This window comes from Herpailurus yagouaroundi, unplaced genomic scaffold (assembly GCF_014898765.1).
Source record: "Herpailurus yagouaroundi ecotype Mexico unplaced genomic scaffold, PumYag 141, whole genome shotgun sequence".
Classification (NCBI taxonomy): Eukaryota; Metazoa; Chordata; class Mammalia; order Carnivora; family Felidae; genus Herpailurus; species Herpailurus yagouaroundi.
The window spans coordinates 2,559,752-2,574,207 of NW_024412396.1; the positions used below are offsets into that span (position 1 = coordinate 2,559,752).

At 45.5% G+C, this 14,456-nt stretch overlaps 1 protein-coding gene, 2 long non-coding RNA genes and 1 other non-coding gene across 5 annotated transcripts in view; 2 read left to right on the forward strand and 2 right to left on the reverse strand.

Moving 5' to 3' along the window:
- Positions 1-1,072: 1,072 nt before the first annotated feature.
- Positions 1,073-10,230, reverse strand: PRMT5 (protein arginine methyltransferase 5). 2 transcript variants are annotated; one of them, XM_040476632.1, is made up of 17 exons: positions 10,093-10,230; positions 9,310-9,428; positions 8,916-9,001; positions 8,600-8,734; positions 7,910-8,022; positions 7,715-7,764; positions 5,626-5,789; positions 4,987-5,148; positions 4,736-4,813; positions 4,585-4,643; positions 4,379-4,501; positions 4,117-4,292; positions 3,451-3,560; positions 3,113-3,206; positions 2,819-2,935; positions 2,547-2,611; positions 1,073-1,627 (listed from the first exon to the last, which is right to left on the reverse strand). In XM_040476632.1, the coding sequence occupies exons 1-17, from the start codon at positions 10,200-10,202 to the stop codon at positions 1,475-1,477; spliced, it is 1,914 nt and encodes a 637-aa protein (XP_040332566.1). In that variant the 5' UTR covers positions 10,203-10,230; the 3' UTR covers positions 1,073-1,474. The 2 variants fall into 2 exon arrangements, with proteins under 2 accessions (XP_040332566.1, XP_040332567.1); XM_040476633.1 differs by lacking the exon at positions 9,310-9,428 and having other exon boundaries at positions 10,093-10,206.
- Positions 2,943-14,456, forward strand: part of LOC121031500 (uncharacterized) — a 28,786-nt gene continuing 17,272 nt past the window's right edge. Inside the window, exon 1 of the long non-coding RNA XR_005790735.1 lies at positions 2,943-3,065. This is a non-coding gene — a long non-coding RNA (uncharacterized LOC121031500). The remainder of the gene's footprint in view (positions 3,066-14,456) is intronic.
- Positions 10,558-10,630, forward strand: TRNAR-ACG (transfer RNA arginine (anticodon ACG)). Its single transcript has one exon. It is a non-coding gene; the product is annotated as a tRNA-Arg (tRNA).
- LOC121031501 (uncharacterized) lies at positions 11,938-14,166 on the reverse strand. The gene is made up of 2 exons (XR_005790736.1): positions 13,754-14,166; positions 11,938-12,882 (listed from the first exon to the last, which is right to left on the reverse strand). It is a non-coding gene; the product is annotated as an uncharacterized LOC121031501 (long non-coding RNA).

A 14,456-nucleotide genomic window follows, 5' to 3' on the forward strand; every position in this document is an offset into this window, starting at 1 on the left:
CTCTCATTGGTTAGGCGACTTGAGGAAGGCGGAGAATGCGGGCAAAGAACCAGCGGGAATGACTTCCTACCCAGCTCCCGAGCTCCAGGCCAACGCCGGCAGGCAGAGCCGGCAAAGAGGTACAATTGACCTCTTTGCTAGTCCCTCCCTACTCTTGATTTGCCGAGGGTTGCTTCGGACTTACCTGTGACAGCTTTGGGGACACTGCGGCACACGTCAGGAGGGATGCCGAACTCCACATCCCCATTCTGAGCTGGCTGTCTACACAACCCTCCCAACCATCTCCTCTTGCCCTTAGTGCTTTGGCCCCAGGAAACACAAGTCTTGTAACAGATTTGTCTTCTTTCACATTCTGCCATATCGTCATTACCTGGTCCCACAGCTCACACGCCTCCCACTCCAAGAGTAAACTTGGAAGATTCTCCTGGGATTCCGTGGGTGCAATACTCAGCCCTCTCTAACCAGAAAGAGAAGGAACTAAGGTCCATTCTCACATTCCAAGGGCTTCCATAATCCCCACACTTCACTTGCCCCATACATGCTGCCAAAAACATAGCTGGTTATAACATCAAGAGAGCCAGAGTCAGAGGATCTGTGTTCTAGTCTTGAATACTAACTTTGTATCTATCAGTTTGATTCCTCCTCTGTAAAATGGAGAATTGGACTCTTAGGACTTCAAACTCTCACCTTGTGATTTTATTCAAACAAAATAGGTGCCTTCTTGCCGGCGATGCTTGGATGGCTTCCAGCTTCCCTTCCAAGAGGTAGCAAAGGAGCTGGTGGTGCAGCAGCTCAGAAAAGTGGAAGGGAAGCTGGCTTCACTCACTACTACATCTTTCTCCATAGTGGCAAAATTTCATCCCCAGAGAAAAGCCTAATCACAGGACCTAATGTACAAGACCTCTTTGCAGCTGGCCGAAAAGGCCTACGGCCAGGAGTCCAAGAGTGACCATTAAGCTTCCTGAATAGGGAACAAAGTTTTAGGGCGCTTTGAATCTTGCATAAGGGCACAGATCTGAATATGCCTAGGTTTAAGTAAAGTGTGGGAAAGCAGAGGCAGGGGGCAACAGGGTTGGAGCAGGAAAAGGCTATAACTTCACTTTATTTGTATTTCCTCCCACACAAAACCATCAAAACAGGAACAGAGATGGGCAGGGAAAAGGGCTGAAAATTTGTTCAATCCACATGTTCTCAGGGCTATTCCAGGGAGCGCTTGAGGCCGAATGCCTGTTGGAGTAGCTTCAGATTCAGCACTAATTCCTCCCACCCTGGCCTGAAGTCTTCACAGATTGGTGGCTCGAGCCCTGCAATTAATTCTCATCCTTTGCCCACCTTGATGTAAGGCAGGAAAGCAGACTGAAATGCTCCACTCTGATGGGCAAGGGGAATCACAGCCCACAGATGTACTGCACTTTCTGTGCTACAGGAGCAGAACTTGAAGCTGCTTCCAAGGTCTCAACACTTGTACACAGGGCTAGAGGCCGATGGTGTATGAGCGGCCTGTGGGGTTATGAATAGCAGAACAGACTGGTGCTGTCACAGCCCACTCATACCACACCTTCTTGGAATTGCTGCACCGCCAGAAACGGACACAGATGGTCTGGCCTTCGCGTACCGTAATGGGCTGCTGTAAGAAGAAAGACAGGGAGGTTCAGGGTGGAGCTAATGAATTGTATGTGGCAATGTACTACTGAGCTAAGTGTGCAGAGAAAAGGATAAAACATGACATTCCAACCCTCATGAAGTTTATTTGAAGTCTTTCAGAATGAATTATCTGAACAATCAGACACTAAACAAACCATTAGAAGTGTGATGAGTGCTATGAACATGCAGAGAACATTGCGCTACAAGAGCACCTAGGAGGCAAGGCGAACCTAGTTCAGGCAGTCAGTTAAAGTTATCTGACAAGTGGAATGTTTAAGGGGACCTGGAATACAAGTCAGCTGAGTGAAGAGATGAACAAAGAACTTTCCAGGCAAAGGAGGTGTGAAAGCCCGAGGCAGGAAAGAAGACAGGGTATTAGAGAAACCAAAAGAAGGTCCACAGAATCATGATGAGCATTGAGTAATGTACAGAATTGTTGATTCATTATGTTGCACACCTGAAACTAATATAACACTGCTTTGTTAATTATACTTCAATTGAAAAAAAAAAAAGGGCTGATGCAATGTAACTAAGGGAAGAGTAGCTGAAAAGACAAGCTAAAACTAGATCACACCATCTTACAAGGTTAAACCTTTCCCCTGATGGCAGTGGGAGGTCAATGAACGGTATTAAGCAGAACAGAGATATGACAAGATCTGGGCTTTTAAAAGATGACTCTTGCTCAAGGTAGAGACTAGACAGAAGAGGAGCCAGAGGAGATGTGGGGAAGCTAAGGAGACAGGCACCGCAGACATCTCAACATCTACAACAGGGATCCAAGAACATGTGGGAGTAGCAGAACATGGGTCATACTCAAGCATCCTCCTGAGAGCAGGGAAAGGGCAGAACACCAATGGCAAAAGTTACTCCTTAACCCATGGAATATTAAAGGTGATTCCTACCTTAATAGGGAAGAGGATGGGAAACCATGAGAACATCCCAGGAGAGTGAGTTTCTGGACGGATACCTGTTTGAAAAATAATGAAAACATTGAGGTCTCTGTGACTCTGCTTTTTGCCTGGGTTGAGGGGCGTGTCTTCTGTGAAGAGAGAAACAAGTAATCAAAGATCCCCATTCATTGATTCTTGGGCTCCCTGTGCATCTAAATGAAACATTAACAAAACTGCCCAGGTAACATACTCATGCCCTGCCATCCACTGCCCCAGACACTCACTCAGGGTGATGTCCTGATAAAGCACAGTTTCAAAGTAGCCTGCAAAGCCATGTAGCACTGTGTTCACCTCCACAGGAAACTCCAAGGTGCAATAGCGGTTGTTGTCAATCATAGGATCTGTCAAGGAAGAGTTATGTGGATGACAAGGGGCCAAAAGCTCTAGACAACTTGGTAAAGCAAGAGCAAAAAACAGGATGGGAAGCCTAGACAGAGCAGACCCAGGATAGCAAGAGAAGAAGCCAGAAAGGTAAGCTCTCACCCATCCAGTCAGAGGAGAGTCATGCGGGAACCCACCTCTGTTGGGATGGCTGAAGGTAAAACAGGGCTGGGGCGCTGACAGCTGGTGGAAGTTGTGCAGCCGTACCACATAAGGCATCTCAAACTGGGCCTGTCCCGAGAGACCAAGCAAGAGCTGGAGCAGACAGGCAAGACACACCTACTTCCCCAGGAAAAGAAGCCTGAGCCTCAGGGACACAGAAAAGGATAACATTTTCATTTCAACTTTCGCTTTCCCACATCCCCAGCTCCTCCATCACTTCATCTTCTCCAGTGCAAGAAAATAGTTGATGCTAACGTAGAAAAAGAAGATGACTAAAGAGAAAAGAGCTCTCCAGAAGACAGTGGCTCTTTACCTCAGGGTCACGGTCCTTTTCCCGACAGGCGCGGACCTCATTATACAGCTTGGAGGAGGAGATGGGAGCCAGAAAGGAGGTATACTCCCCAGGGATGCTCACACCATCATCTGGAAAGTAGGAGGGTCATATTAGTTCCCAAGGGATGAAAATGGTGCGTCTAACTGAAGGTTCAAACCTCCTACATCAAAACATACCACATGTGACAACATGGAGCTGTCTAGGTCTGTTTTGTCTAGGTCCTTTCATGAGAAATTCTACTTTGAGGTTAACTTACAGAGACACAGGTTAAAACTGGAAAGAACCTAAGATATTCTAATCTAGTGGTTCTTAACTTCTGTAGGGTCATAAAGAACCTTGATATATGGATGAAAGCTAAGCCCAAGGTACATATTACATCAGCTCAGGGAATCCACAGACCTCAGACTTAAGGAGGATCTGCTCTAGTCCACTCCTCTCATTTTACAGATGTGAACAGTGAGGTTCAGAGAAGTTACTTCATTTGCTAGGGCAATGACCCAAGTCCAACCCACCTTCCTTTAAACCTTGTCACCTCCTCCTAGGCTGCTGCTGCCTCACTCAACCCGCCCCCGCCCCCCAAACTGCCACAGCCTTCCAAGCTGAGAATCCATTCCCCTTACTCAGCACACCCCAGCCTAGAGGCACCTTTTAAGAAGTGTTGGGCTCCATCCAGGCACTCAGGTGACAGTTCATTGTCAGCAAAGGAGCCCAAAAGCTCACTGACGATGATGTCTGCTTTCTCTGGAGCCACCCATTCCCGCATGTCCGATGAGACTACGGTCACCTGGCTTCCCCATTCTTCAAATTGCCAGTTCTCTAGCCTAAAATAAAGATAATGCAAGTGAGGACACTGGTAAGAAAAACTGGCACTGGAGACAAACTTCCCAGCAAGGAGGTTGCTACTCACGTCACCACGGCATTTGGGTTCTTCTCCACAGCATACAGCTTTATCCTCCGGTCAGCCTGCTTGGCTGCCCTCAGAGAAGCATTTACCAGGGGACCCCGGCCTGCTCCCAACACCATTAGCACTCTAAGAAAGAGGAAGGGTCAAGCTGACTTAGCAGATAGAGAAGAGGTATGCAAATCTCTGGGATTGTGGGCAAGAGCACTCACTGGACATTGGTATCCTTCTCTTCGTCAGGCACTCGATCTAACAGACATTTATAGATGGCCTGGTGGAGGAAGGAGAAAAGACCTCATGGCTATGATCCCATCTTCACCCAGGACATCCCGGCCCTGTACCTGACCCAGACCCACACTATACCTGCTGATATTGAGAGTATTTGATGGGGTCCTTTTCAAACACTTCATATGTCTGAGATTCCAGATTGTCCATCAGTGGCTGATGAATGAGAGGAAAAAGGGAAAATAAGTTAGCCAGTTTCTGGCAAGGGCAACACACCAGAATACCAAAAAATTTCCCACTGCTTCCTGAGCTCTGGTAGGATTTTAGGGCACCTATGGTCAGAGACTCTTCTCCCACACCTCCCTCCTCTCAGAATACTCCAGACCCACCTGGAGTGGGGACTGCAGATAGTCTTCATAGCCCTTGGCAAAGAGTTCGTAAGCATTGGGTGGAGGACGGTTCTGGCTCAAGTATTCCAGGTACTGGAGGTAAGAACAGAACTCCTTCTCTGAGTGGTGGTTGGTGCCTGTGATGATGAACTGCACTTCCAGCTGTGAGAGAAGTCAGACCATCAGGTACAGTCCTCGAACCAAGATTCTGGGATATTGTTATGGCTTATGGCCAAAGAACCCTGGCGTAAAATAAGGCCCAAACGATCAGTCTTCCAGTTCAACAGATATCTCCAAGTATCAACACAACAGCATGAAGCTTCAATAAACTTATAAAGCCCTCTAATGCCATATAAGCATCATCCTGACTCAAACAGCCCCATCGATCCTCACTGTAACATCTTAAATGAAACCTTCTGCAAAGTTCTCATGAGATTTGGTTCCTTTTGAAATGTTCTGGGGCTCCTCATCCCATTCACCTCTTTGTTCTCAAGAGCTCCAATTTTGATGAAATCGCTCCCCAGAAACCAGAAAGGAAAAGAATCAGCCTCACAGAAAAAAAAAAAAAAAAGCACCACACATATGTGAATAAGGCAAGAGGATTAGCTGGAGTATCTTTGGAAACCTTCTACCACCCACCTTGAGGAGCCGGAAGATCAGCCTCTGATGCATCTTAGAAAGAACAGGAAATCCCTTCTTATTGGTCAGGAAAATGCTGGTGGGGAGAATGGCTGCTTTGATGGGCTCCCCAAGCCAACGATCAATGACATGGTTAGATGGGAGGTCGGCCCCAATTTCAAGAGCTACACGAGGGAAAAGAAAGTTAACTACTATATAAGAAGGCTTTCCTTGCTTTTTTGTGCAACATCTGTTTACTCCTTAAGAGCAAGGCCTACTGAGACATAAAGTAGCAAAACTGCCCAGCAGCCTAGTATACATGAAACTCCTTTTTTTTTTTAAACGTTTTTTTTTTTTTTATTTGAGACAGGGAGAGACAGAGCATGAACAGGGGAGGGTCAGAGAGAGGGAGACACAGAATCTGAAACAGGCTCCAGGCTCTGAGCTGTCAGCACAGAGCCCGACGCGGGGCTCGAACTCACAGACCGCGAGATCATGACCTGAGCCAAAGTCGGCTGCTTAACCGACTGAGCCACCCAGGTGCCCCTGAAACTCCTGATTTTTTTTTTTTAACTGTATCCAGCTTTATTAAAGATACTTTTCATAAACAATCATGGTATTTCAGGCAGAACATGGGCAGACAATGTTAACAGTATACAGCAACTTTCAAACTCCTTTCTTTAATGGACTACCAAAGTCAGAAAGCCATTTCATAAAACCCAATGAAGTCTTCATTTGATGCTCTGAACAGGGAAAAGTTTAAAGAAATTTTAATATTTTATTTATTTTTGAGAGACAGAGACAGCACAAGTGGGGGGAGGGGCAGAGAGAGCGGGAGACACAGAACTCGAAGGGGGCTCCAGGCTCTGAGCTGTCAGCACAGAGCCCAAAGTAGGTCCCAAACCCATGAACTGTGAGATCATGACCTAAGTTGAAGCCAGACGCTTAACCGACTGAGCCACCCAAGTGCCTGAACAAGGAAAAGTTTAGAGTAAGGGTTGACATTTCACATTTAGCATGTTGTTAAACAACTTTTCACAAGCCAACCCTGACTTTGAAATGAAAATGGCAGAATTATCAATCTGATGCTCCACAAGCTAAAAGAAGAACTCTTTTGAGGGATGCCATCTCCCTGCAAAGTCCAGATTGCCTGACATACTGGGAACCATTTTGACACTCGGGTCAGGTTCCAACAGGTCTCTGGGTTTAAGGAAGTCAAATCTATGTTGAAGGCAGAGAAGGAGAAGAGGACATAAAAAATGAATTTTAGTTTTTCCACACCATAAGGTGTCTGTGCCAAGGTGGCTAATGTGTATCATCATTAAGGAATCCCTCCTCCTGAGAAGCAAAGAGGAAGTTTCTCAGAACTAGAAGGGAAAGGTATTTTCTCCCCCTTATCAATCTAGCTTCAGAGATATTCAATTAGTGACATTTGTCTTCCCCCTAAATAACAATGAAGTGTTCTGTGTACTAACAACATAGCTTAAAAGAAAAAAAAGTAAACCAGGGATGCCTGTGTGGCTCAATCAGTTAAGCGTCTCTTAATTTCAGATCAGGTCATGATCTCATGGTTCATGAGATTGAGCCCTGCATTGGGCTCTGTACTAACAGCAAGGAGCCTGCTTAGGATTCTCTCTCTCCCTCTGCCCCTCCCCTGCTTGCTCTCTCTCTCTCTCTCTCTCTCTCTCTCAAATAAATAAATAAACATTAAAAAAAGTAAAAAAAAATCTTCATTTTAACAAAACTTAATAAGTATTTCAAGCTGTAAAGTCACCAGAAGTACATAGTTATCAAAAATGCACACATTTCACTTGGCATCTCCAAAAACTCCTAATTCTTTTTTTTTAAATATTTATTTAGTTTTGAGAGAGATATATATAAGAGAGAGGGAGAGTGTGTGCAGGGGAAAAGCAGAGAGAGAGGGAGACAGAGGATCTGAAGTGAGCTCTGTGCTGACATCAGAGCCCAATCTCACAAACTATGAGATCATGACCTGAGCCGAAGTCGGATGCTTAACCAACTGAGCCACCCAGGTGCCCCCAAAACTCCTAATTCTTACTCGCAGGAGGTCAGAGAAGGGATACCTATCCCGGTACCCTTGTGGACTTACCCACCGCAATCCTCTTGCTATAGTCACACAAGGTCCGGAAGTTGTGCCACCTGTTGGGGTCAAATACAGAAAAATACAGTCAAATATATATAGCTCACCAATTACCACAGCTCGAGGAGACCTCCCTACAGGCTCCATCCTGTACCTCCCCTTATCCTCCCCTTTGCCCTGGCACAGCAGCAAAAGGAGACATACCACATCCATGTCTTCTCCTCTCCACTGTACTCCTCTGTGTGTGTACTTGGTGCATTCTCAATTATATCATCTCTCAGGTCCTCTGGGGCCACCAAGGGTACCCGCATCCAGAACTGCACACGAACAAGTACTCTATTTAGAACTCTTTGGAACTCACTAGGTCCAGAAAGCTTCCTTCAATTAAAAATATCTTGATCCACAGGGCACCTGGGTGGCTCAGTTAAGCATCCCACTCTTGATTTCGGCTCACAGTTGTGAGATTGAGCTCCGTGTCAGGCTCTGCGTTGATAGTACAGAGCCTGCTTCAGATTCTCTCTCCCTCTCTCTCTGCCCCTTCCCCACTTGTGCTTGCTCTCTCAAAATAAACTTCAAAAAAAGAAAAATCTTGATCCAGCTCACAAGTTAATCCTTTTATGTTTTTCCCAACTTGTGGTTATATGCACATGTACACTTACCTTGTGTATATCCTTATGTAAATACCTGCCTTGTCCTTTATTGCAACTGTAAGTTTCTAGAAATAACTATACATTCTATATATTTTATAACAGTCTGCTTACCACTTTTAGATGCTGGTAGGCAGTACTGACATGTCAGTTCTCCCAAATGCACTCTTTACTCAATGGCTAGGAACAAGAAAATACCTAGCAGACTATCATAACATGCAGCCGAAAGGGAGGCCCTTAGCCATACCATGGAGGAGTGGTGGCCAGTGTGGATGTGGTTGGTCAAAACCCTGGCCAAGTTTGTGTTATCTTCCTGATTTAGGGGCAGCAGGAAAGCTGGAAGACCCAAATATGCCCCAAAATTCAGCTCCTGTAACATGGCCTGGAATGGAGATCAAGAGGAAAAGGTTAAGAGCTAGGAATCCAATTAGCTTTAATTGAATTATATTAGATTTACTAAGTTATGGGAGAAAAAAAAAAAAAACAAAAACTGCTCTTTGCACCCAGCGTGGTTATGAACCTGACCTCTAGACAAATCCATTGGATTGGTGAAACAGTCTTACCGCCTCAGAGTTCCTGCGGATCTTCTCCACTTTTGAGTCTGGACGAATCCATGGAGAAAGCTTTCCCACAATTAGCGTATTCCAGTCTGCACTCCCCCCATCCAAGAAAGACAAAGACTAAATGAGGGTCAGCACTTTACTTGTTCAATTTCTAGTTCTTAACAGGGAATAAAGAGTAGAGATGAGAGATAAAAGACTTTTTCTATCACAGATATGGGATAGCCTGATGCAGAATAGACTACAGCTTTTAGCAGGTAAGCAAGAAAACAAGAGTTATCTGTGTCCCAGGACTAACCAATATATCCAAGTCAGGAAAGGAGGAGAATGAGGGCACTGTTAAAGCAGAAGTTGTTACTGCCTCTAATAATTAAGGGGCATATGGGATGGTCCCTACCCCTTCCTGACAGCAGTAGGTCTGATCGTGTCTGGGGGCCCGGCCGATTCTTAGCAGGTTCCTGAGTGAACTCCCTCTTGAAACGCGGGTGGAAGACAGGCATGCAGAGGAAATCAAACCTACAACCGCGACAGACCCAGAATCGTCATGTAAAGAGAGCAGCAGTGCCCAGAAATCCAAGCAACTGGATTAGGCTATCTCAATTCTGCACAACCCTCTCAGCTGCCATCAGTCACCCGACGGGACTGCTGAGTTCAGCCCACCTTGGGGCAGATCACTTCCGCTGCACTGTGCCTCAATTTCTCCCCAAAACACAGGCATGGAAAAGACAAGGAGAGAAGATAAAAATCCACCCCAAGTGGATTTCTACTCTGCTGTCACCGGTTTTCCAGGATCGTCACATCCAGATTTGCCCCAGTATCGCCCATGCCTTCCCCCTTAAGATTTACCTCTTCTCTCTCTAGCCCCCTGACTCTCCCTCCCACTCTCAGACTGTAATCCCGCTCTCCAGGGCCTTGGAGATCTGTATGTCCCCTTTTCGAGTTTACCTGACAACTCCCCCGACTTTGGGGCTCAGTGACCACACACCTCCAATAAGTTTGGTTTTTTTTTCTTACGCCCCAGAGCCTAAGGCTCTCCACCCACCCGCAAGGAGCAATGGTTTCTCCCGCCCTAATCTTACTCCGACCCCCTCACCCCTGCTTCTCGGAGATGACTAGTCTGTCCCCCCTTCGTCCCCGAGTTCGGAGCCCGCATTCCGCTTGCAGAGGTCTGGGCCCTCACCCCTGCTTGGCCACAGCCCCCAAAGTGTCAGCTATTTCGGGGACGCAATTCAGGTCCCTGCCGCTGGACACGCGGCTCCCACCGGCACCTCCGACCGCCATCGCCGCCATCTTTTCCCTCGCGCTGTCCACGCCGGGATTCCTTGATATTAGCAGCCAATCAAAAAGCCAGAAAAAAGCCCCCGGAAGGCGGGATGAGTCGCCCTAACAACCAGAGCGTCTTCCACGGCTTCAGAGCGAGAGGCGGAGGGGTGGGGAGTGGCTCCTCCCGCCAATCCGCGGGCTGCACAGTGGCTTACGGCGTGGCTCCGGAAGATCCACCAATCTCAGGGTCTGGTTCTCGACGAATTTCAATCTCCCACAATGCTTCGTGCATTCATAGAACTCCGTCAAGGGACTACACGTCCCATGAAACCCTGCAATATAAGCTTGAAGTGTCATCATGGAGTCAAGTGTAATTGTCTCAGGGCCAGTGGCGCAATGGATAACGCGTCTGACTACGGATCAGAAGATTCCAGGTTCGACTCCTGGCTGGCTCGGTGGGACTGAGACTCCTTTATTGCATCGCATGCGACACGGCCTTAAGCAAAATCTTTTAAATCTCCCTTCCTTTCCTTACACTCTTAGAAGTTTCCTCTTTTATCTTTTCGCACCTTCGTTTTATAGGTCTTAATTTGACTGAGTTCTGCAGCCATCTTATGTCAGCTTTTTCCGTTACCTAATTCAGAAATGACTCTTGTGTCACTACTTGCTTAGGTCCATCTAAGCAAGAGAATTGAGTTAATGGCTGGTGCTCTTAAAATGGGCTTTGTATGGGCCTTCGTATATTTACAAATAGATTGTGGAAACTCAGCCACTAATTCCTTGTGATTTTATATCTCAACACAAAAGGTAAACACACACACTCACACATTCGTGGTAAGGGATTACAGCGAAGAGGAGTCATGAAGTGCCTGGAGGAGGCCTGGGAAAATATATACACTCTTGTTAGAGGGATGGAAAGAAGCAGAGGAATGAAGCAAGGGAAGACACGGGGAGGAGAAAGGGAATACCTGAAGGCGGGGAGCCCAGAGGTGTTGAGGGCCTGGGAGCAGGGATGGAAAAGAGAACACAGTGCAAAAAGCCCGAAGAAGGAGGCGTTGACAGAACTTAGGGACTGCTTCGCAGGGCTCCAGGAAAGAGGAGTCTGGGTTCTGGCCTCTGTGAGTGAAACCAGAAAGGAGAGAAGCGGGTTTAGGGAGAATCAAAGTTCGGGTTTGGAAGTGCTGAATTGATTGGGCGCCTAGGGGGCGCTGTGTAATAGAGAGTTGGATGAACAGTGAGTGATCTGATCTGAACCAGAGAAGATTTGGAAATGCCAGAAGAGAGGTAGTGATGAAAGCCACGAGACTCAATGAGATCATCCTGGACCGTTGGGGACAAAGTCCTTGGAAACATGGAAAGGGTGTGGATAGGATAAGCTCTAAAGAACTCCGGGTGCAACGATAAATGCTCCAGAAGGACGAAAGTCAAAAAGCCAAACAACTAAGAAAAGGCATACAAAAAGCCTCAAGTGGTTGGAAGTGCTTTTGTCCTATCATTACTAGTACACCTACTACAAACTACTACTAGTAGACTTTATTTCTTTGCTTAAGTTTATTTATCTATTTTGAGAAACAGAGCACAAGCAGGGAAGGGGCAGAGAGAGAGAGGGGGAGAGAATCCTAAGCAGGCTCCACACCATCAACACAGAGCCCCATTTGGGGCTCTGACTCACCAATCATGAGATCATGACCTGGGTAGAGATCAAGATTCGGACCCTTAACCGACTGAGCCACCCAGGCACCCCTAGCACTTTATTTGCTAAAACAGTTTTAGATTTACAGAATGATTGAGCAGATAGTACAGTGAGTTCCCATGTGCCTCCCCAGAGCTCTCTTTGTTATTAAGATCTTCACATGTATGGTACATTTATTATAATTCAGGGACCAATATTGATAAATTATTATTATCAAAGTCTGTAGTTTATTCAGATTTCCTTAGTGTTTACCTAATGTCCTCTTTCTGTTACAAGATCCAATCCAGAATACTGTGTTACATATAGTTGTCATGTCTCCTTAGGCTCCTCTGGGCTGTGACAAGTTTCTCAGTTGTTCCTTGTTTTTGATGGCCTTGATAGTTTTGAGAAGTACTGGTCAGGCATACTATAGGATGCCCCTCTGTTGGAATTTAGTTTGTCTGATTGTTTTCTCATGATTAGACTGGGATTATGGGTTTGGGGAGGAAGATCACAGAGGTGAAGTATCATTTTCATAATATATCAATAGTACATACTATCAACATAATTTATGACTGTTGATGTTGACCTTTATCACCTGGCAAGAGTAGTATTTATCAGGTTCCTCCACTGTAAAATTACACTCTCCCCACCCCCTCCCATCCTGTGCTCTTTGGGAGGAAGTCACCATGTGCATCCCACACTTAAGGAGTAGAGAGTTCCGCTGACCCTCCTTTAGGGTGGAGTGTCAACAATATTTATTTGGAATTCTTCCCTGCAGGTCTTATGAGTAGGTGGTTGTCCACAGGAAGTGGGTGAGTGCTCTACCAACATTTTAAGAGGTAAAGAAGAGTTTTCAGGAGGCCTGCTTGTTCTCTGCCCCAGCTGTGCCCAACCAAGCTCTACATTCAGAGAAGACTTATGAGATGTGGTTTCTTCTTCGGAAGCTAATTATCTGGGTTGTGGACCATCTGTGCTCCTGGCATCTTCCTCCTGATGTCAAGCTGGTGGCTGCTCTTGGCTGTTGGTTGTTAACTAACCCATCCACGAGTAAGAGAGAGAGAGAGAGAGAGAGAGGAAAATCTATAAAACAGTAATGTCAGTTTTGCCATCATTAAAATAATTTTCAAAAGAATATGTGTAAAAAGGGCTTGGAATTTGTTTGGCCTTAAAATAAATTCACATGGGCTGCATTTCAATTCTCTGTAATGTCTTTGGTTTTTCATTCAAGATGGCCTCAGCTCTAAGGCAAGCATGATGCTGAACAGCTCACAATAATTCCATACCATGTTGTTCCCAGTCTTTCCTACAGCACTTACCTGTGACTTAAAAAAAAAATACAGCAAATACTATGGGTCTATCTATATGAACCAGAGAGAAGCAGAAGGCAAGGAGTGAAAAAGAAACAGAGAACTTTGTCAAGGACTTGGCCCTAAGCATAAAGTCAGAGCTGGCAAAGTCTGTCTTCTGTTCTGACTCCTTCTGCCCTGCCCTCTGTGCTGAACTCTTGTGCTCAGAAACATGTAAGTCACTGATAGAAGGCCTCCAGATCCAAGCCTTTGCTGAGATGAGGGTAGGGAGATGGTAGGACAGTGGGGCAGATACAATATTATTTTCTCCCAACAGGAGCCAGTGACCAACAGGCAAAGCACTGGAAACTCCTCTGGAAAGGAAACAGTATCCTCCCCCAGATAATTCTCTCCTTACCCCCCCCCCCAACCCCCACCCTTCCACACCATCCCTAACCCTGCCTGGCATTCCTCACCTTCAGGCCCAGTTCTTCTACCTGATCCTGTTTTTGTGACCTTGTTTAAACACCTCCAGCCCATTGTAAATGCTCCTTTCATCTCTGGTGCTCAGCTCCTCCCTCAGCACTTGCCTCCCTCCCCAGGACCCCTTCACTCACCTCTGTGCCTGCCCAGCCAGCTACACTCTTCAACACCAAAATAATGGACCGTTTGACCCTCCTACTGCTCCAAATTGCGCCTGTACAATCAAGGCTGTCCTGCAGCTACAAAAGTGGCGGAGTTACTGAGGCAAAATAATCTGTGCCGATTTGCATTCTCTTCCTTGTCATCTCTATTATACAGTGTTTATCTGTCAAAATGAATAGAAAGTAGAAACTGTTCTGGAACATAGAAAAAGATGGAAAACTACCCAATTTGTTTACGAAGCCAGAATATACCTAATATCAAAACCTGTCAGAAATAGCACCCCCTCAAAAAAACCCTATAGACAAATCTCACTTATGCTGCACATAAATGTAAAAATAAAAAATATTTAAGATTAATACATAAAGGTCAACAGTATATTAATATAATAATTATATACCACAACCAATTAGAGCTTAATCTCAGGATTTAAGACAAGATTAGGTATTAGGAAATTTATTTATATAAAAGGTCAAAATAAACCAAACAAAAAAAATTTGATCATTTTTAATAGTCACCAAAGAGAACGTGGCAAATCAATTCCATTTCCTGTAAACACTCCTAATAGTGTTAATATTCTTCATATATAAACACATGTATTTATATATACGAAGTCAACAGTTTATGTAAAAAAAAGAATGTCTACTTTCATCACTGTGTTATTTAATATTATTCTGA